At 37.7% G+C, this 23,059-nt stretch overlaps 1 protein-coding gene, 1 non-coding gene and 1 pseudogene across 2 annotated transcripts; all 3 read right to left on the bottom strand.

Annotated features, from left to right (window-relative positions):
* The window catches only part of LOC108990143, a 37,405-nt pseudogene extending 34,128 nt beyond the window's left edge, over positions 1-3,277 (bottom strand).
* Positions 3,278-8,535: 5,258 nt separating this feature from the next.
* LOC118349479 (germin-like protein subfamily T member 1) lies at positions 8,536-9,609 on the bottom strand. The gene has a single exon (XM_035694215.1). The coding sequence runs from the start codon at positions 9,539-9,541 to the stop codon at positions 8,873-8,875; it is 669 nt and encodes a 222-aa protein (XP_035550108.1). The 5' UTR covers positions 9,542-9,609; the 3' UTR covers positions 8,536-8,872.
* Positions 9,610-14,630: 5,021 nt separating this feature from the next.
* Positions 14,631-14,738, bottom strand: LOC118349510. The gene has a single exon (XR_004802467.1). It is a non-coding gene; the product is annotated as a small nucleolar RNA R71 (small nucleolar RNA).
* Between the last annotated feature and the right edge of the window lie 8,321 nt (positions 14,739-23,059).

Here is a 23,059-nt window from a genome sequence, read left to right on the forward strand (position 1 = left end):
GGCTACCATAGCAGCAATTTTATTGTCATCCACCTTCACGCCTTGACTAGTGATGATGTGCCCCAAGTACTCCAGTTCTTGCTGTCCAAGTGCGCACTTGCTCGATTTTACAAAAAATCGATGTTGCCTCAATATTTCAAAGGCTTGCCTTACGTGTAATAAATGGTGGTCCCAATCCGGACTATAGATTAGAATATCATCAAAGAAAACTAATATAAATTTTCTAAGATGCGGACGAAAGATGGAGTTCATGATAGCTTGAAATGTTGAAGGCGCGTTACATAAACCGAACGGCATTACTAAGTATTCGTAATGACCATTATGTGTCCAAAAAGCAGTTTTATGGATGTCACTTGGTTTAACTCGTACCTGATGGTAGCCCGCTCGCAGATCGAGTTTGGTAAAATACGAAGCACCGTGGAGCTCATCCAACATATCATCTACTGTTGGTATCGGAAATCGATCTTTAATCGTTGCGGCGTTGAGTGCCCGATAATCTGTGCAAAAGCGCCAATTCCCGTCTTTCTTTTTTACTAGCAATACGGGTGATGAAAATGGGCTAGTGCTGGTTTGAACAAGCCCCGATTGCAGCATGTCCTGAACCTGCTTTTCGATCTCATTCTTCTGATAATGTGCGTACCGATAAGGCCGAACGTTTATTGGTTCGGTTCCTTCCTTCAGATTAATGCAGTGGTCGACTTCCCTTGGTGGTGGTAAGCAAGAGGGCTCTACGAATAGATCAGAGAATTCCTGCAGTAATTTTTGCATGCTAGGATGAATCTTCATCGGTGGTTCTGCTTGAGCGATCTGGAAGCATAACGCAAACAGCGTTTGGCTGGGGCGACATTCCTTGGTTAGTTCTTTGAGTGACGCGGCTTGGATGTCTTGCCCGTCGACGCCGATTAATCTCCTGGGTTGGTTTTCCCATAAAAATTCCATGGTTAATTGTTTCCAGTCGCACACCACGGCACCAAGTAATTCAAGCCATTGTATCCCAAGTACTACGTCCAAGCCTGTGAGAGGTAAGGAATAAAGAGTTAAGGAAAACACAGTGCCCTGCAAATTGATTTGTACCCCTTCGAACCTTCCTTGACATCTAAGAGATTCTCCATTGGCAACCCGAACCGGAAAAGTCTCTGTTGGAATAACCGGTAATCGCAGCAAGTTAGCTAAACGCTCACTCAGGAAATTGTGAGTTGATCCGCTGTCGATTAATATAATGACGTCGTGGTCACCGATTCTAGCCGTTACTCGCATGGTCTTGGGCGCTGACCAGCCCGTTAACGCATGCAACGTAATCTCTGGTTCTAGATTCTCCTCCTGGTGTCTTCCCGTATCTCTTTCTTCATTGACTTCATCATAGGGAACGTTGTTATCGTCCTCGTAGCCCTCCAACATTAGTATCCGTGGCCCTTGACATCTATGACCTGCAGTAAAACGTTCATTACAATTGAAACATAGACCTTGGAGACGTCGTCGCTGCATTTCCTCCCAACTCAATCGTCGAACTGGAGCGCCATTTGCTGCCCGATTTGCTGGTGGAAGAGCTGGGGGAGCTCGTAATGGAGGGGTAGGTCGTAAGACCCTCCTTTGTCTCATTAGTTGATCATCTCTCATCCTTGCAAAACGTATAGCATCTTTCAAAGTTTGTGGTTTAAACATACGGATTCCATCCGAAATTTCTGTCTTCAAACCACCCATGAAGGTGCCCACCAAAGCCTTTTGTGTCCAACCTTTGACCCGGTTGCCTAATTGTTCGAATTCCCGTTGGTAATCACGCATGGAACCCGTCTGCCGGATACGGGACAGAGCCTCGTCAAAGTCTTCGCAGTCTGATGGCCCAAAACGCGCCCAGAGTTCCTCTTCAAAATCAATCCATGACAGAACTCGACCTTCATCTTGAAAAGTCCTGCGAATCCATTGCCACCACTGATTGGCTTCTCCTTCCAAATGGTAAGATGCTAAAGAAACCTTTTGGTTGTCGGGAGTATTTTGGAACTCGAAAAACTGGTTTACACGGTTGAACCATTCCGTCGGATCATCTCCTGAAAATCGCGAAAATTCTAATTTTGCCGTTTTGGAGGATACCACAAACCGTCCCCCATTGTGACCTTCACGGTTTGGATTACCATGGTTTGGAGGTTCTTGGTTGGCAAGGAGCACATCAGAGAGACGGTTAAGAGTCTCTTCAACGTGTCGCAATCGATCCGCCATGCCCAGCTCCATCCGGTGTAGCCCCTCTTGAACTTCACCGAGTCCAGCCTCCAGATGTTCAATTCTCTCTTTATTGGTTCCCATAGTAAAATGAACCTGGCTCTGAGGCCAATTGATAGGTCCCAAATGTATAGAACAGAAAATATTAAAGAAAAACTGTATTCTCTTCGGGTGAGAATGTACCACAATTTGACTCAACAATCATTGATGCTTCATTAATAATTCTCCTCTGCTTAAATAGCAGAATTACACCGAAATAAAAGGAAACAATAAATAGACTTGCGAACTGACTTGCGGAACAATAATGGAAAGACGCGGACTGACTTGCGGACTAAGAACCGAAACTGCAGCTCACCAAAACAGAGCCTAAAACAGAATAAAAACAGAGCGTAAAAATAGAAAGCTTAAACATAGAGTGACACTAACGGAAATCCTCCGCTTCGTGCGTTTGTGCAGACGCCATGCGCGCTTCATGCGTATAAGCTCGCTGACCAGTTATGCATGCTACGCTCGTGCGCAATTCATGCGCGCCTCATGCGTATATGCTCACGGACCCAGTCTTGCTCAGTGACCCAGTCACGCTGCATGCCATCTTCCGTATCAGATTATCCCAAATATTTGGGATTTGGTTTACGAAGTCTTGTGGAACGACGTGGTCTATCAGACAGTAAGACCCATGTGCCAGAAACAATGTAAGAAACGAAGGGTAATAACAGTTGTAAGTACCTTCTTGGGATTTGAGTTCGGGCTCCATAGCCTTGAGGGCCTTGCGGACCCTGGATCGGAGCGCTCTTTTTTGCTTGAACACGGAGTCCAGATGTTCTTGTTTTGTGCTCTTGTTCATTGTCGAGAAGGTAACGGCGGATGGAGGCGCGTAAGAGGGTGGGCGATAGAGAAACGTCTTTGGTGCTGGTGCTGGTGCTGGTGACGGTCTGGTGCAGGGTTGGTTCATCAGCGCTGCCAATATTCGTTGCTTCACTTGTCGGATTAGCCTCATGGGTCGGCTCTCAAACTGCTTTGCCCTCCTTAAAATTCTCTTCTTAAACAATATAAGACAATCCATTTTTTCTTTTCTTTTGTTTTTTTGTTTTTTTTTAACAGGAAAGCACAACGCGAGAATTTTATTTTTTATTTCTTTTCACTGAGAAAATAGATTTAATTAAAATAAGAACCTTGATTTTTGAAGCAGTTCAAATTTGGATTGTTGTAAGACATGATTTGCAATATCCTGAAAATTGTTTAAGATGGTCAATCTCGGTTTGGTTTGAGACATGCATCTCAACTCTTTTTGTACGGAAAGATGCCAAGTGTATTGAAGCATGCAGATGAAAATATGTTAGAGCCCTTTTAGAGATTTCATTACTATACATTCACGTGATACCAAATTTATGGCTAACATCCGCAGCAAATTTACTTTTTCTCCCAACTACACAAAACACAGTTATTTTCTGCTCAAAGAAAAAACACACCCATTTTCCTCAATATCTGGTCATTCAATGTTATATGAGAGCGCCTAAGAGCTGGTCCTGGTGATTATAGTGGTACTCCAATCAACATGCAACACGTATAGATTTTAGCAAATATAAAGTAGAATTCCTTATAGGGAATGAATCCTGTATATCTCATTTCTGTAACACCCTGACCCAATCTTGCTCAAATTTTATTTTATTATTATTTGTTTATTTTTAGTTCATTTTATTTTATTTTGGTTTCTTCGCACGTTATTTTTTTTTTCTCTCCGCACGTTTTATCCTTTCCGTCCACTCCATGCATGCACACACACGACTCAGCTTTCACTCGCACACACGTCTCCCACATTTCTCTAGGGTCTTTTTTTTTTTTTTTATCGCCGATATATATATAGATACATACCTGCATCTTAGTTTACCAAGAATAGCCGCTAAAACTACCGTGACAATCTCCACCCAAGCACTCACATAAGCAGCTCCATCCGCAAACCATCATCCACCACAAGTCGCCACCCTCCACAACCTCCAGGTAGTACCGTCGCTATCTCTTCACCTCCACACCCATGGCGTTAGACCTCCGTTTGCAGCTTGTTATACGACCTCACCATCACAAAAGCCCACTTCTGTATTCGCTCAACCAAACGGAAACCACCCCGTGCGAGTTTCCCCTGCATGACAGAAGCCTCGGGCCTTTGCCCAGCCCTTGTGGAACCATAAGCCATCGTGCCTAGCCACACGAAGCCTCCACCCAACGCCTCCCGCAGTCTCCGTTGCAAACCACGGAATTCCCCTATTTTAGACAACCAAAACAGAGCAGTCATGGCTCAACCAACTCACCGCCGGTAAGCCACCACCCCACCTGTTGCCGCAGCTACAAGCGACTCCGACACCCCAACCAACCGTGATTGGAAGCTGCCCTGGTCGACGCCCAGCTCCAGACCGTCGCACGTCTCGTTGCATCACGGTGAGCCTTCGTTCTCTCTTTCTCCGTCTCTCCCTCACTCTCCATCTACCTCACCGTGTTACTCACTCTATCAATCTCAGTGCTCAGCTGCCGCGTGGACCACCTTCGACCTTCGCCCAGCACTACCGTTGCATCGCTCGTTCTCTTCTCGGTGAGTTGCCGACTGTTGCACCGTAAACTCATTCAGTGTTTTCTCAAGAATTTACGTAAACTTAGTTTTACATACTTTGAATATAGAAATAAGAGATTAATTGAAATTACCGTAATACCCCTTTATTACATGTTATATTAATGGGCTTTTATACTTTTATTATGTATTAGTACACTGTTATTTAATTATGATTACAGAAAATTATTTTAACATGTTATTAAGTAAAGTTTTATTTTTAAAAGTAAACAATATTGGTGTAATGTTATTTTTACATTTTAGATATGATTTAGTCTATTTAAAAATAGTTATGGTTTATTTTAAAATATTTTGGGATAATTATATTATCCAGTATTAAACTTCATAAGTTGTTTTCAGTAATAAATAAGTTAGATTTTTAAATTTTTTTAGTCGAAGTTATCAAATGGACATTGATGATTTTAGAAAAAGATGATATATTTTAAGGTTATGAAATTTTAGGTTTTGAGGAATTAAGTAGGTTATTTTAGAAGTTTAAGATTAAATGTCGAAATAAGTGGTTGATTGAAAATTTACGGGAATTACTTGATTATTTGATAGGTGACGATTCTTAATTTTTTGACATTTTGAGAAAATTTCTGAAAAACTAAAAAGTTCAGGTAAGCGGGGTTCTTATGCTAGACTTTGCATTAAATAAAATGAACTAAGATCCTTTTTGGAAAATATGCATATTTTGTTATGACAAGAAATTTGAACTACCTCAGTTATTTGTTCTGCAATACTCATGAGATTCTATTTAAGAATAAAGTATTTTCTGTCATGACTAGTGTAGACATAAGCTTATTTTTTACATTCTGTTTCTGAACTTTGAAAAAGAGAGCGAATATGAAATTTTGTGCATAAATTATGTTGTGATATGATTTTGTTCTGTTCTGAAGATTTTGTTCAGTACTTTGTTTGGGTAAGACGTGATTTCTGAAAACCTTTGGCATGACTCTCTGATTCTGAATTTGATTTTGTTTCCTCTCTGTTCAGTTACGGCCTTACCACGAGTGATAATAGTGGCATACGGCCCAACCACGGGTTACAATAGTAGATACGGCCCAACCACGAGTAATAATAGTGGATACGGCCCAACCACGGGTTATAATAGTGGATACTGCCCAACCACGGGTAATAATAGTGAATACGGCCCTACCACAGGTTAGAGTAATGGTCTCTGTTTTGAGTGCACACCTTGGTGACAGAGTGATTTATGTTCTGCTTGGCTATCTGCAGATGCATAACCCTACCACGCGGGTTATACATGGCCTTTGTTCTGATATGATGTTCTGATGATCATCATCATCATTTATGCTATACCAAAGAATATTTTGAATGAAATTATTTCTAAATTTTCACTCTGATATTTTGATAACATGTTCTGCTTCCGCACTTTGAAAATGAAAATGTTTTATTCTGCATTCTGATTTTTGTAAATGCTCATGTTTATACACTGGTATATGTTCTCTGCTTACTGAGTTGTTGATAACTCACCCCTTATCTCCATATATTTTTTGGATAATTTTGATAGTTCAGTTGGTGAACATGAGTATGAAGTTTTAGCAAGGTGTGATGATCGAATTGGAATAAGTGCCTGAGGGTACAAGTGTTTATTTGAAAGTCGTTGTTAGTAAACTGATTTTATTTTTCGGGTATTTTGATTTGTGGAGTTAAGGATAATTTTGAGTTTTGGAGAGTTTTTAATTTATGTTATTGAGATTTTCTTTACTGTCCCCATGGAGGAACTTAGATATTTGGATTGATTAAATTGATTAATATTTTATGGGATTTTCTGAACTTTATAGTTGTTTTATTTAAGTTGATTTTAAATATTAAGAGTTAACTCTTCAGACCTTCGGGAACGGGGAGTTACAATTTCCCCCCTCACGCAAGATTTCTGCTTCTCCCCTATTTCCTCACCCCGTCTCTCTCTATCTCCTTCGAATTGGAAGATTTGGTTTTCACCCCCACCCATTTTCTCCTTCGCTTTCCCTCAAGCCGCAGTGAGGACTCTCACTCCCCAGTCGATTTAGTTGTTCTCCTCTCAAGCCTAAGTGAGGACTCGCACCTCTCTCTCCCCCTTGCTCTCCTAAAGCTGAAGCCGAAGTGTATTTAGTGCTATGTGGTTTTATTTAGCTATTACAATTACTAATTTGGACTTTTGGATTATATTCAGATAGTGAGATGAGATGAAATGATTTCAAATAAAAATTAAAAGTTGAATAAAATATTATTAAAATATTATTTTTTTAACATTATTATTATTTTGAGATTTGAAAAAACTGAATTATTTATTATATTTTTTATGAAAATTTGATAAAATTGTAATGATGAGATGAGTTGAGATAGTTTTTCAATCCAAATGAGCCTATATGTACGTGTGAGTCGATAACTATGTTTGAGTTCTTGAGTACTACAACAGAAATGATTGACTCCAGAATTTTCTAGAATATTAATTATCAACGCAAACACACTCATAATATTGCCGATTGGTTGAATTTTTTGGGTGAATTTTTTGTGCATGAATGTTTGAGGTGCTGAGTGTGGTTCCTGAAGAAGATGGGTCATTCCAAATCGACTTCGTGACTTGTTGAGATGAGGGAAATCGACAAGTTCGCGACCTGTGGTTGTTTGGATAGAGAGAGTGCAAGAGAGAGAGACTGGATCTATCGAGGTTGTGGAGATGAGAGAGAGAGATTGAAAGGGGAAGCCTTCAAGAGAATGAGACAAAAACAAAGGGAAATGATCTAAATGTTCTCAACCCACACCCACAAAATTATGTGAATCTCTTATGTGTCCGTTTCTTATTGGCTGGTGTAAATTATAACTTTACTCCGGTTCCAGTTTGAAACTTTTCTCATATTATTTTTCCCACTTGACAAGTATGTAATTTTAGAATTTTTTAGCATTTGACAAGTACATTTCTAATTTCTGGATAGTCTTTGAATCTTGGTATTTTATAAACTTTATTGGTTATTCGAATTAGTAGGTTTGGAATAAGCTAACGTTGAGAATTTTAACATCCAATATTTCAAATCATAACGGTACTACTGTATATGAATGGTGCTTAGATATAAACTGTAACTTTTCCGCTAGATATATATGATACATTTTAGTTGTTGTAATGCGAAGGCCAAATTGTCAATTTTTTCCCAGACCCACCCATTATTATTAATATTTACCTATTCATATTAATGGGATTGGAAATGCAATAACAAACCGCATTAAATAATTTCTAATTCATAATTAGAATGATATATAATATAATAAAAAAATTTCAGTTTTTTATAATTACGACATTACCTAAATTCCGAAAATGTCAAGAATTATTGATTAATCTAAATTTTGAAAATTATTTGCTATTAATTATATATGGGATTTTAATATTTTTTTGGTATGTAATTTATTAGTTTTCTAACTCAATAGATGTCTGGACCAACTTGATCGCTCCGCTCTTTTAACCAAATTAATTTTGTGTGTCAGAGCTTGAAGCTCCCATCATTAGAATGCCTTTCGTTCATTGACACGTTTATCATGACTATTGTTTTGGTTCAATGTCATTATGTTAGGTTGTTTGTTATTTCCAAATCATACTTGAGTGTCTTTTGATACGCTGAGGAGATATGCTGTATATGATAAATTATCTCCTTGTGAAGAGTACTATTATTTTTGTCAATTGTAGCACATAGATCAGAAAATAAAAGAGACTAATCTAAAAGTGGATTATTAATTATAATCAACCTGAGAATTCCTTCCACTTCATAGTACAAGAGACCTTACAGTTACTGCATAAGAGTATGTACCCAGAGAGTACTGTGTCCTCCTACTGTAAATTAGCCTTTATTTCCTTATTTAATCATAAGCAACCATGACTATAAAGATAAACAACCTGAATAACAACACAAGCATTACAAGAATTGAACTTCAAATCAACAAAATGAATCAATGCAAAGAATAACAACAAAAGAATAGGAGGCAGGCAACCTCAAATCAAAAGCATTACTACAACACAATTTTAATATAAAGGGGAGATTATCTGGAGTGGAAGATCTTAGCTCAAGAACTGAACTTCGACTTTATAGATTTGACAACCTTTTCTTCTACTTGGAAGGCCCTCGTTAGAACATCATCTGGAATCGAGGGTGTTGAAGCAAAGAGAGTAAAGGGTAGGACCACAGCCCCAGGTAACTGACTGTTGAATGCCGCGATGGTAAGGGCCTTCCCTACTCCAACGTTCTTTTGGAAGTGTACAAGTCCTCTAGGAATGACAAACATCTGCCCAGCAGTCAAGACTTTAGAGTGATACACATTCCCAGTTGTCACAAACCCCACTAGTAGCTTCCCTTTGATAATCACGCCGCTCTCGGTTGCACGAGGGTGAGAGTGGGGTGGATTAACTCCTCCCGGAGCAAAGTCCACTCTGTTCATTGAAATCCCAAGCGTGTTGAGTGCAGGAAAAGTAAGGACATTACCTCCAGTGACGTTCGAGCCAAAGATGTTTGATGTGTCACCCACTTTGGTTAAACCATCAAAGAAGAAATCGTCTGAAGTTACTTCTGAGGCAGGTTTGCAAGGGAAGCCATTAACCGATATAGAGGCACTCAGATCCGCCACACAGAAATCCTGTAATGAATCGGGGTCGGCTGCAAAGGAAAGCAAGGGGAGAAGCAACAACACAACGAGGTATGACAGCATGTGGATGTGTGAACTTGATGGAATCTTCATGGCTGCAATCCGCTATTTGTTTTTAGAAGTAATGGGTTTTTTTCCCCTTTTTGAAGATGGGATACTGGGATACTCCAGAGGTTGGGAATTATGGTTCCTATATATAGAACTTTTCCTCTCCTGGAAACCCCACAAGTCTTCATCTTTATCATTTTTATTTATCCAAGGAAAACATCATATCGACCAAGTCAAATGATGTAGGGGATACAAAAAGTCCAGAAGATCAAGTAGAAAATGAGTTCGTAGCAGAAATGTTTTTTCTTTTTTTTTTATAATTAATAAGAATTTATTATCAAGAATAGGCACAATCCAAGTACACAGGAAGTATACAAAGGAAATACCTACTGCACACTAGAAAGCAGGAAACTACGACAGAAGCAGATTAGAAAAGTATAAGCTTTTTGACACATCTGGAAATTGGTTGGGTTTTGTCAGGGAAAAATCTATAAGCTTTTTGACACATTTGACACACCATTAAATTAGAAAAGTATTTGGAGTTCTAATTTTTACCATCGAATTAGAAAAGTATTGGTGTCCTAATTTTTTTTATATCTTAATGGATTCCATAACAAGTCGTGTGTTACACATCAGGCTTGCAAATAGCAAAACTCTTTCGTTAGAGATTACAAGATGCAAATAGTAAATGTTAGATGTCGGTTGAAAGATAATCTAAGTTATTTTCCTGGGACAAGATCAATTCAATAACTTGGGCAGGTTCGTGAGCCATGATCTCAAGGACACGGAAAGCAGTTCACGAAATTTAAGTTGGCATGACCTCTTCCTGCTGTTGCAGAGTTTTATTGACTCCTTCAACGTTGTGAAACTGAAATTACTTTCTATGGAGATATTTAGTCATGGAGAGACCAATTACTAGATTTCCAGATAGCCTTGAATGGGCCTCTTTTCAACGATAAAGTAGCTGAGGAAGTGCTTCCTAAGAAGTTTTCGCACTGTTATCTGCTATGATAAATAATAAAACCATCAAAATTACAATAATTAATTTGGACTTTCTATTTATTTATTTTTTTTCTTCTAATCAAGCATATTATAGATAATAAAAAGATGCAAGATTTAAGGAGGATCCTTTCCTCTATCAATATACAAAAACAACTAGGAATTTGTTCTTTCTATTTATTTAGTGATAAAATCATATATGGTGGAGCAGCATAGCCGATCACCTAATTGAACGATTCTGCATTGCGTGGTTTGACTTGGAAAGGGTGCTTATATTTTTAAAGGTTAGGTAGCAGCAGCCTCACATTAGATGGTGAAAAAATCAGCTCATGAAAGCTAGGAGCCGTACATTCCAATTAAAAAGACATTTTTTATAATTTGACCTTTCTTTTCAGACGATATTATTGGTCTGTACACACACGTACATGAGATTGCAAAAATATGTACATCACAACTGCATAATAATTTCATCACTTCACACACACGGCCACATAGAACATAATTTCATTTCATAATTCCATCAACAATCATTTTCAAGGTCAGTCCATAAAACCACTTATAGTACATAGTGGAAATTTCTGGATGATCGAGGCGTCTTGAGTTCTGCAGCTGGTCGTGGGCGTTCCCGTTAGTGTCAAGAACCCTAGAGAACTAATGGGATGAAGTCGAAGATATGGGTTCGGAAGTGATAAGTGTTGAGTTGAAGTGTTTGAGATGGAGTCTACTCTGGACGGCGTTGTTGGAGTGAAGCAATGGATTAAATGAAGCCCTAAAGCTCACTGTTTCATGGGGAAGGAATTTAATGTCGTTTTCATTGTTATATTTAGCAGTGTTGTTTTTACTTTGGATGTGTAACGCATCGTTTGGGGGAGTGTCCTAAACGGTGCATTTTATTACTGTCGTTTACATTTCTATTGTGGGATGTAAGTTTATCAAAGCGAAGAGTTTGTTAGAGTGGGAATATAGTCAAGCAGTGAGGGTAGTGGTGGGGGGTCCAGAATCTTTTGTAGTGGAAATGTTGGAGGAAGGGAGACCTCGAATGCTACTAGTGGTGAGGCGATGGTCCTCCGAGTGGTCGTGGGAGTCTCGGACAGAGAGGGACAATGCGTGCATGTGTGTGCACGCATTACTGGGATAAAGAGACGGTCAACACGAGAGGGACAGAGAGCATGAGAGAAACCGAGAGGATGAAGGCTTTGTCTGATCCTTTGAAAAGCAACAATTATGATTATGAGCCTATGCTACAATCGTGCGGTCGTGCGGTCGAGACAAAAGCCGAAAGGGAGGGATGACACAGGTTGGGTGGCTGGCGACCTAAAATTTCAGCGAGAGAGTGCTACGGGTCAGAGAGAAAATGGGAGAAGCGGAGAGTAACGGGGACAGAGAGATAAGGAGGGAAAGAAGGAGGCATCATACGAGATGGGAGTCTAATCGGCCAGAGGTGGTGGTGGCCTGCAAGGCTAGGGTTAGGACAGTGACTCACAGAGAAAGAGAGAGAGATAGGGAGGGGTGTTCGGTGTGGGGGAAAAATAAGAGTGGGAGGCAGAGGAGCTACCGGCGACGTAAGGTGCAGGGGCCTGGAGGTGTCACTAGTGCTTGGGGGCAGGTCCTTGAAGAGGAGGGAAGGCATAATACGAAGGTTATGCACACAGAAGGCCGGGCATTCCAAATAGGAAAAGAGAGTGTGTGATGATCGGAGAGGGAGTTGGAGGGGGACGGTCTACGGTGGTGTGTTGTGCTGGATTGGAGTGTGGTGGATGATGAAGTGTTAAAACTACATCATTAAGTTGCTGAATAAATTGTTTAACCAAAAATGATTTAATCACTTAATTATATAGTAAATTTTAATATTTAAGTCAATTGATAAATTTTGATATTTCTACACTTAGAAAGATTTATATTGCAATTGTTCCATATCAGAATAAATATCCCAACTTTACTCCTCTCGTATCATGCCTATATGTTGCAGAGCATTTATGTTTTTAGAAAGAAATACATAGTTGTTGACATCCTTTTTGAGCATAGAGAGACATTGCAACATAGGGACATTTTTGCAAAGTCTTCACTGATTTCACAACCTATGGGAGGACTAACTATTGTGTGCTGAAAAGGGGATACGCTGGAAGGCTACGGCATGAACGTTTGAGTTGATGGGCTGCTGGCACGAAATGCAAGTTACGGACAATGCAGAAAACACGCCGATGGACTGGAAGGAGCTATTGGCTGGATGTGCAGCAGGCAAGAACGGACTAGAGGAATTTTTCGGAGAGAGATATATAAAAGGGAAAGGAAAAATCGTGATGAGGTTCTCCTCATTATTTTTTTGGTTTTACTTGTTCCTGGAGCTATAGTTTCAATGGGGGTATTTTCTCTTTGGTTTTTATTTTTCCGAATTTCGGAATAGTGTATTTTCATTTCCTTTCGGTGGATTTCCTTTGATTTTATTTCTCTTGCTTTTATGCTTGGATGGAGGTTTATTATTTCTGGGATTGGCGCCATTTGAACTGCTGGGTATTTTCAAAGACCATTTGTTTTGCACTTGAGGGTTTATCTCATTTAGGATTTTTTTTCTTCCCTTAGATTTTAATATGGTTTTGCTTAGATTAATTTTTGCTGCTAGAAATACCATGTGTAGCTAATTTCCGAAGCTTGGATTGTGGAATGAGACTTGACTTGTTTTAGGTTCTAATTTAATGCAATATTTTGTTGATGAATATTGATTTCACTGCTTGCTACTCAGATTTGAATTGAAAATAGAGTGTGGTTCTTGCTCTTAATTTGTTGCTGACGTAAGGCACAACAAATGCTTAAAAATTATCAAGGCTCCTCTCAGTTGATTGTTAAAGTGTGTTTGGTTAGTAAAATTGTGAATCCCTTAGGGAAATATTACAAAACTTGAGCATAACTTTTTATCTTCCTTTTATCAATGCCATGACCGGATTGTTAATCGAGAAAATTTTCTAGAAACCAAAACAATGAGAGTTCTCATACCCAACTCAAGTGTTTGTTAAATTATTTCTTTGGAATTGTTATTTTCAGCTTTAAATTAAAATTTCTGTTTGTTTCTTGTAGGAATTAGAATTACAGTTTTCATCATTTAGAATACCAAAATTTTCAGCAACTATTTCTTGCATGGTTTAATCCATCCTTCTAAAATTTACAAAACTGAGATCCTCAAAGCACAACCATATATTCCATTTTCATTAAATCTTTCTTTGTGAATATATTAATTTCCATTTTGCTCATTGTTTATACATACATAAAGAAAAATACAAACAAGAAAGAATTTTATATTTTATTTTACTTTTTCACGCTTCTCGTACATCATCATACTTTCCAATTAAATTTCACAAATGCTTTGATAGTCTTTTATCCCTGTGGAATACAATCCTGGACTTATCCTTGATACAACTTGACACTTTTACACTTGGAATCACATTTTAGACCGAGTCAAGTTTTTGGCATCGTTGCCGAGGACAACTAGTACTTATCAGAGCATTCCTCTACTGTTGAAAGGGTGTTTGTAGAGCTATGAACCTCTTCATAGCCTGGGTGATATCTGATCTTTTTTTTTCCCCTTTTCTCTGTTTATTTTTCATTTTCTTTGATTTTTTGCACTTGTTTGTGTGACTGATTGGACTAGAGACCAAACATCTCGACTGATTAGGACTGAATCATTGTCATCTTTTAATTTTGCATCACTATCTCTTGAAACATCATCTGACACTAATAGCATCATGGCTGAAGATGAACATCATGATAGGGAAATGGTAAATCAAAACAGGACACTTAGAGAGTATCTACAGCCTGTTAGGACTAGCACCCCTTCTTGCATCATTTTGCCTGTTAATGCAAATGCTTTTAATTTTAAACTCGGGATGATTTCATTGCTACCACATTTTCATGGCATGGAATATGAAAATCCCTACTTGCATATCAAAGAGTTTGAAGAAGTTTGTTCCACATTTATGGATAGAATATGCACTGAAGAGGTCATAAGATTAAAATTGTTTCTATTTTCCTTAAAAGACAAGGCTAAGACATGGTTGAATTCCTTAAGACCAAGATCCCTTTGGACTTAGGAAGAAATGCAAACTAAATTTTTTAAGAAATTTTTTCCCATGCATAGAACCAATGCCTTGAAAAGACAAATCATGAATTTTTGCCAAAAGGATGTGGAAACATTTTATCATTGTTGGGAACGATTCAAAGACCTTTTAAATGCATGCCCTCATCATGGATATGAGAATTGGAGGATCATAAGCCTTTTCTATGAGGGTTTACAACAAAAAATGAGGCAATTAATAGAAATCATGTGCAATGGTGAATTCTTCAACAAAGGGCCCGAGGAAACCTTCAAATATTTTGACTATTTGGCTAAAAATGCTCAATCTTGAGATGTTTCTGACTTGTATGATAGATCTGAAAATCAAAAATGTGTTAGTGGGGGTGGTAAATACCACTTGAAAGAATCTGATGATTTACATGCTAAGCTTGCCTTAATGTCTAAAAAGTTAGAGTCTTTAGAGCTTAAGAAAGTCAATGAAATGCATGTTTTACCATCAATTTCTGAAAGATGCAACATATGTGAGGATCCAGGGCATGTGACTAATGCATGCCCAAAAATACCTGCTTTTAAGGAAGTTTTGCATGATCAATCCAACCATGTGCATATAATTTCTAAGAATTTTTCTAGACCTTATTCTAATAATTACAATGCAGATTGGAGAAATCATCAAAATTTCAACTGGAAAAAATGAACAACCTGGGCCATCTACCCAAGGACAAAGTCAGTACACCCCTTATGCCACAGCTGGTCAAGGCTCAGGACCCTCTTATTTTGCAAATCAGCCCCCTCCAATGCAGAAAAAGGGAATGGAAGACTCCATTCAGCAACTAACTATTAGCGTACAACAGTTTATGCAAAGTCAGACCATGATCAACAACCAAAATGCCGAGGCCATCAACAAGATTAGAGGGACTCTCACTAGAGTAACCACAACTCTAAGTAACCAAGAGAATGGCAAATTCCTAACTCAACCACAACCCAATCCACAAGGGCAAGGTCAACCATCTTAGAATTATGGTGAAGAGGCCAATGTGAGATTAGTGAAAGCCATTACAACTTTGAGAAATGGTAAGGTTGTGGATATCCCTGCCCATAGTGCAGGAAATTCAGGTAAAAAAGCTAACCCTCCCTTAGTTAGTGGTGAGTCAAGCATTTTGGATCCAAATAATGATGCATGTCTCATACCTGCACATTTTCCACATCGTTTGCTTTCTTTGCATAAAGAAAAATAGTACGATGAAATCCAAGAAATTTTTAAGCAAGTTAAGATTAACATTCCACTTCTTGATGCTATTAAACAAATTCCTACTGATGCCAAGTTTCTAAAAGATTTATGCACTGTGAAATGCAAACTAAATGTGCAGCAAAAGGCTTTTCTCCCTGAGCAAGTTAGTGTCATTATTCAAAATCACAAACACCTAAGTACAAGGACCCTGGATCACCTACTATTTCATGTGTCATTAGAAATTCCAAGATTGGTCAGGCCTTGCTAGACTTAGGTGCGGGGTAGTGTGTATGAACAATTGGGGCTAGGGGAATTAAAAGCCACTTCTATCATTTTGCAGCTTGCCGATAGATCCATAAAAATTCCTAAGGATATTGCTGAGGACGTCTTGGTCCTAGTAGATAAATTCTATTACCCTGTAGATTTTGTAGTATTGGATATGAAGTTGTCATCCCACTCAAACTCTTCACCACCTGTGATTTTAGGAAGACTATTCCTAGCAACTTCTAATGCAATAATTAATTGTAGGAGTGGTGTTTTAAAGTTGAGTTTTGGGAATATGACTTTAAAACTGAATATTTTTAACTTGTGCAGGCAACCTCAAGAACTTGAAGACGTTGAAGAAGTCAATGCATTGGAATCATTACTTTATGAAAATTCTTTATTTAATTACAATTGTGATGAATATTGGGAGGATTTAGAAGACACTCTTGATTTAATGGAATCCACTAATCAATTTTCTTCTCTTTGTGCTGCAGGAAATTCAAATGAGACGCTGTGGAAGCTCAAATTTGGGCCACTACCAGCATTACAAGTCTCGACACAACCCTCCAATGAAAAGACCCCAGTGCTGGAATTAAAGCCACTGCCTTCGGAGCTAAAATACGCCTACCTTGGACCAGAGATTTCAATCCCAGTGGTGATTTCTGCACTCTTAACCCCTGACCAAGAGAGTAAGTTGCTGGAAATTTTGGCACAATACAAATCAGCCATTGGCTAGTCCATTGCTGACATCAAAGGTATAAGTCCTTTTATTTGCACACATAGGATATATTTGGAAGATGATTCAAAACCCTCTAGAGAGATGCAAAGGAGACTAAACCTCACAATGAAAGAAGCGGTAAAAAATGAAGTCTTGAAATTGTTGGACATAGGCATCATCTATCCCATTGCTGATAGCAAATGAATTAGCCTAATCCAAGTTGTTCCAAAAAAAATCTAGTGTAACTGTGGTGGAAAATAACAAGGGAGAATTGGTGCCTACTAGAGAGACCACAGGTTGGAGAATGTGTGTAGATTATAGGAAATTAAATACCGCCTCTAGAAAAGACCATTTTGCCTTGTCTTTCCTTGACCAGATTTTAGAAAAAGTGGCGGGGCATGAATATTATTGTTTCTTAGATGGCTTCTCTGGTTATTATCAAATTGAAATAGCTACTGAGGATCGAGAGAATACCACCTTCCTTTTCCTTTTGGGACTTTTGCCTTCAAGAGAATTCCATTTGGACTATGTAGTGCCTTGGCCACTTTTCAAAGATGCATGTTAATCATTTTCAGCGATTTGATTGAGGACATTGTTAAGGTTTTCATCGATGATTTTTCAGTTTTTGGAAAAAAATTTGATGCGTGTTTGTCTAATTTACAAACTATTTTGAAAAGGTGTGAAAAAAAACAATTGATATTAAATTGGAAAAAATGCCATTTCATGGTAAGACAATGGATAGTTTTGGGGTATATTGTATCTCCTCAGGGCATAGAGGCAGATAAAGCTAAAATAGATTTAATTTCAAATTTGTCTACGCCTAAAAATGTTAAAGGTGTTAGATCTTTTTTAGGGCATGCCGGATTTTATAGAAGGTTCATAAGGAATTTTAGCGTTATCTCTAAGCGTCTTTGTCAACTTTTAATGCATGATGTCAAGTTTGAATGGACCAATGAGTGTCAAAATTGCTTTGATCAGCTAAAAACATTTCTCACCACTGCACCTATCATTCAACCCCCAAATTGGTCACTTCCTTTTGAATTAATGTATGATGCAAGTGACTTTGCTGTGGGGGCTGCACTTGTAATGCGAAAATATAAGTTGCCATATGTCATATACTATGCTAGTAAGATTTTGAATGCTGCTCAAAAGAATTATTCCACCACAGAAAAAGAATTACTAGCTATAGTCTTTGCATTGGATAAGTTTAGATCATATCTTCTCGGCTCACCTGTCATAATATTCATTGATCATGCAGCTTTATAATTTTTATTGTCAAAGAAAGACACCAAGCCGAGGCTGGTAAGATGGATATTCCTATTGCAAGAATTTGGTCTCACAATAAATTAATAAATAAAAGGAGTAGAAAATGTGGTGGCAGATTATCTTTCTCGCCTTACACATGAAGTTTCTGAGCAGTTTCCTTTAATTTCTGATTATATTCTTGATGAATAGTTGTTTTCAGTTGAGAGTTTACCATGGTATGCTAACCTTGTAAATTTTCTGGTCACAAGAAAAACTCCTCCTCGATGGACTGCTCAAGACATTAAGAGGCTGAAATCTGAACCTAGGTACTTTTTTTATGATGATCCATACCTCTTTAAATACTATTAAGATCAAATCATTAGGAAGTGTGTGCCTAATAATGAAATTTCAGGTGTCTTAACTTTTTGCCATACGGAAGCTTGTGGTGGGCATTTTTCAGCCCACAAAATAGTAGCTAAAATTCTTCAAAATGGATTTTATTGGCCCACTATGTTCAAGGATACCTTTAGTTTTTGTAAAGCTTGCGAACCTTGTAAAAAATTAAGAGGAATCACTAGGAGAAATATGGTGTCTATGCAACCTATACTACTGATTGAAAATTTTTATTGTTAAGGAATAGATTTTATGGGACCATTTCCTTCTTCTTATGGCTATTTATACATTTTGCTTATTGTTGACTATATTTCTAAGTGGGTTGAGGTAGCCCCTTGCAAATCTAATGATCATCAAGTTGTTTTAAAACTTTTGAAAGAAAACATTTTTACAAGGTTTGGCATGCCTAAAGCCATAATCAGTGATAATGGCACCCATTTTTGTAACAAGCACTTTTCGGCCTTAATGAAGAAGTATGGTATCCATCACAAAATCTCTACTCCCTATCATCCTCAAACCAATGGACAAGTTGAACTAGCAAATAGGAAAATTAAAACATCCTTGAAAAAACAGTTAGCTCAAACAAGAAGGATTGGTCTTTGAGATTGTCTGATACCTTATGGGCTTATAGAACAGCCTTTAAAATCATTTTGGGCATGTCTCCATATAGACTAGTGTATGGTAAGGTTTGCCATTTGCCTGTAGAGCTGGAACATAGAGCGCATTGGGCCATTAAGCAATGTAATTTTAACATTGATGAAGCTGGTTGTGTGAGGAAATTACAGTTGTCTGAGTTGGATGAGTTGAGGATTGATGCCTACAACAACTCTAAGTTGTCCAAAGAAAGAATGAAAAACTTCCATGACAAACACATCCAACGTAAGACTTTTGAGCCTGATCAACAAGTGTTATTGTACAATTCATGGTTACACTTGTTCCCTAGTAAGCTAAGGTCTCGGTGGAGTGGGCCTTATGTAGTATAAACTGTTTTTCCCCATGGTGCTATAGAAATAATGAATCCTCTCAATGGTAACATTTTTAAGGTTAATGGTCAAAAGCTCAAGCCATTTATTTCTAACTTTGCACCTGAGGAATCTACTCTACATTTGCTTGATCCTAATTAATGGTTTCTTGATTTGTCCATTTCTTTTCATTGTTTTCTTTTGTTCAGTCTTTATTTTTATTTTATTTTTTTGCTGCACTCCTTTCAAAGCTGTTCAGGTATTTCCTTTTCCTTAACTGCTCTCTTTGTGTAAATTCTTTCATATTCTCTTGCATTATTGAGGACAATGCTACAATCTAGTTGGGGGATGTGGAAGAGAATTTATTTTTCTGTTTGCTTGCCTTAGGCATATGTTGGTCCACATTGGGGGAGTGCTAGTAATGAGTTCAAAGCAGATTAAAATTCCTATTTTTAAATTTTACATGCTGGAAAGTGAACTGAAAAATGATTTGTTGATGTCATGGAACATATGGAATGTAGTGCAAATCTGAGCATGGGTCAAAAGAGGGACTTATCCATTTTATTTAGTTTTTAAACTAAGGGAAAGATGTTAAAAGTTTTGCTAAAACACACAACACATGCCCAAAATGCTTAGAAAGACTACATTGGGTCATTATTTGTTGATTTTCGCTTTGATTATTTGGGACTCTAATGAATTATATCCTAATGGCTTAGGAAGAAGTCTAAAGTGTATTAAATGAGAAAATGGACATGCCAGGGATCAAATGAAAAAAAATTAAAAACAAAAAACAAAAAACATAATAATAAAAAAAGTGAAATAAGAAGCTTTTCATACATGGTTTACATTTGTGTATTGAAAAAGGTTGTCTATTACCAGGGTCCTTACTAAATAAAAGAGTAGATGTCTTTTAAAGTGTAATAGCGTGAAAGCCACCACTACAACGGTTTTGAATTAGAGTAAAACCATGTGGTTATCTCAGATTAGCTACTATGATTGAAACTGATAATGCCTCTTGGTAGTCGATTTTGGAATTCTAATCTTATTCCCATGCACTTGAAGGAAAGCAAACTTTGTTACATTTAATTCCCTTGGTTGATTAACTAAATGGTGTATAAATCTCTCAGTTGATACTAAAATTCAGATTAATCTATTCTCAGTGTTCTTAAACTCAACAAGTTTATTTCATGGCATGTGATTTTCATATCTATTGGAACTGTGCTTGGCAACTTCCCTTTTGTATGATTTCATTCACTTTATTTGCTAGAGTCTAGCAAAAAGCTAGTTGGGAGGTGTGATGAAGTGTTAAAACTGCATCATTAAGTTGCTTAGGTGAATAAATTGTTTAACCAAAAATGATTTAAGCACCTAATTATGTAGTAGATTATAATACTTGAGTCAATTAACAAATTTTGATATTTTTGAACTTAAAAAGATTTATATTGCAATTGTTCCACATCAGAATAAATACCCCAACTTTACTCCTCTCGTATCATGCCTATATGTTGCAGAGCATTTATGTTTTTAGAAATAAATACATAGCTGCTAACATCCCTTTTTGAGCATAGAGAGACATTGCAACACTGGGGCATTCTTGGAAAGTCTTCACTGATTTCAAACCTATGGGGGGACCAACTATTGCATGCTGAAAAAGGGATAGGCTGGAAGGCTACGACATCAACATTTGAGTTGATGGGCTGCTGGCACGAAGTGCAAGTTACAGACAAACCAGAAAACACACCGATGGACTGGAAGGAGCTATTGGCTGGACGTGCAGCAAGCTGGAATGGACTGGAGGAATTTTTCGGAGAGAGAGATATAAAGGGAAAGGAAAAATCGTGAAGGGGCTTTTCGCATTATTTTTTTTGGTTTTACTTGTTCTTGGAGCTGCAGTTTCAGCGGGGTTATTTTCTCTTTGGTTTTTATTTTTTTGGCTTTCAGAATAGTGCATTTTCATTTCCTTTCGGTGGATTTCCTTTGATTTTATTTCTCTTGCTTTTATGCTTGGCTGGAGGTTTATTATTTTTGGGATTGGCTCCGTTTCAACTGCTGGGTATTTTTAGAGACCATTTGTTTTGCACTTGAGGGTTTATCTCATTTAGGATTTTTTTTTTCTTCTCTCAGATTTTAATATGGTTTTGCTTAGATTAATTTTTGCTGCTAAAAATACAATGTGTAGCTAATTTCCGAAGCTTGGGTTGTGGAATTAGACTTGACTTGTTTTGGGTTCTAGTTTAATGCTATATTTTGTTGATGAATATTGATTTCACTTGTTGCTACTCAGATTTGAATTGGAAATAGAGTGCGGCTCTTGCTCTTGATTTGTTGTTGGCGTATGACACAACAAATGCTTGAAAATTATCAAGGCTCCCCTTAGTTGATTGTTAAAGTGTGTTTGGTTAGTAAAATTGTGAATCCCTTAGGGAAATATTGTAAAACTTGAGCATAACTTTTTATCTTCCTTTTATCAATGCCTTGACTGGATTGTTAATCGAGAAAATATTCTAGAAACCAAAACAAGGAGAGTTCTCATACCCAACTCAAGTGTTTGTTAAATCATTTCTTTGGAATTGTTATTTTCAGCTTTAAATTAAAATTTATGTTTGTTTCTTGTAGGAATTTGAATTACGACTTTCATCATTTAGAATACCAAAATTTTCAGCAACTATTTATTGCATGGTTTAATCCATCATTCTAAAATTTACAAAACTGAGATCCTCAAAGCACAACCATATATTCCATTTTCATTAAATCTTTCTTTGTGAATATATTAATTTCCATTTTGTTCATTGTTCATACATACATAAAGAAAAGTACAAAAAAAGAAAGAATTTTATATTTTATTTTACTTTTTCACACTTCTCATACATCATCATACTTTCCAATTAAATTTCACAAATGCTTTGATAGTCCTTTGTCCCTGTGGAATACTATCCTGGACTTATCCTTGATACAACTTGACACTTCTACACTTGGAAGCACATTTTAGACCGAGTCAGTGGACTGCAGCGGCAGAGCCCGAACTGAGGGAAAATGGGAAAGGAGCTAGAGAGAGAGAGAGATTGAAAGAGAAACAGAGGGAGAGGTGAACGAAAAGGAGTCGTTTTCGCCACAGGCGCCGTCGTGGCGAGGTGGTGACAAGGCAAGGTGTAGATGTGGAGCAGCAGTTTGTCTACAGAGAGAAAGAAAATGAAAGGAAATGTTTTTTGGATTAGGGGTATGTGGGCTCGGCTTTGTGGCTCGAACTTGGGCTTGGGTTAAAACATCCTTGGGCCTGGATTTTTCAATGAGCGGAGTTTTTACAGAAGTTATAAATTTTTACATTTGAAGGTAGAATAAAAAATAAAAATATTTAATACACAAATTGATGTCAATATTCTTTCAATGAGAACTGCTAGGTGCAGTCCGTGAAGCCAGTCTCCGCATACGCTACTGTTTGTCATTTGTCCATATCAGCTAGGTCGAATAACCAAAATAACCTCCTTCCAATATGACCAAAATCAATTGCAGCCTTCTACGAACAGAATTCGGAATTCGGAAGAGAAATTATTTTGCCGCTACCCAGGCCCTTGGGACCCAGATTTTTCTGTCAAATTCAAGTTCTGGCATCATGCTTAGCTCCTCCACCACCATCAACCGATAACGTCGACCCAAACCAAACAAGGAAAATCGAGACCTCTACCTACCT

This window comes from Juglans regia, chromosome 9, assembly GCF_001411555.2.
Source record: "Juglans regia cultivar Chandler chromosome 9, Walnut 2.0, whole genome shotgun sequence".
In the NCBI taxonomy this organism is placed as follows: Eukaryota; Viridiplantae; Streptophyta; class Magnoliopsida; order Fagales; family Juglandaceae; genus Juglans; species Juglans regia.

What these genes read in the sequence shown, in the direction of transcription:
- LOC118349479 (XM_035694215.1), bottom strand. Translation starts at nt 9,541, where the DNA reads ATGAAGATTCCATCAAGTTCACACATCCACATGCTGTCATACCTCGTT.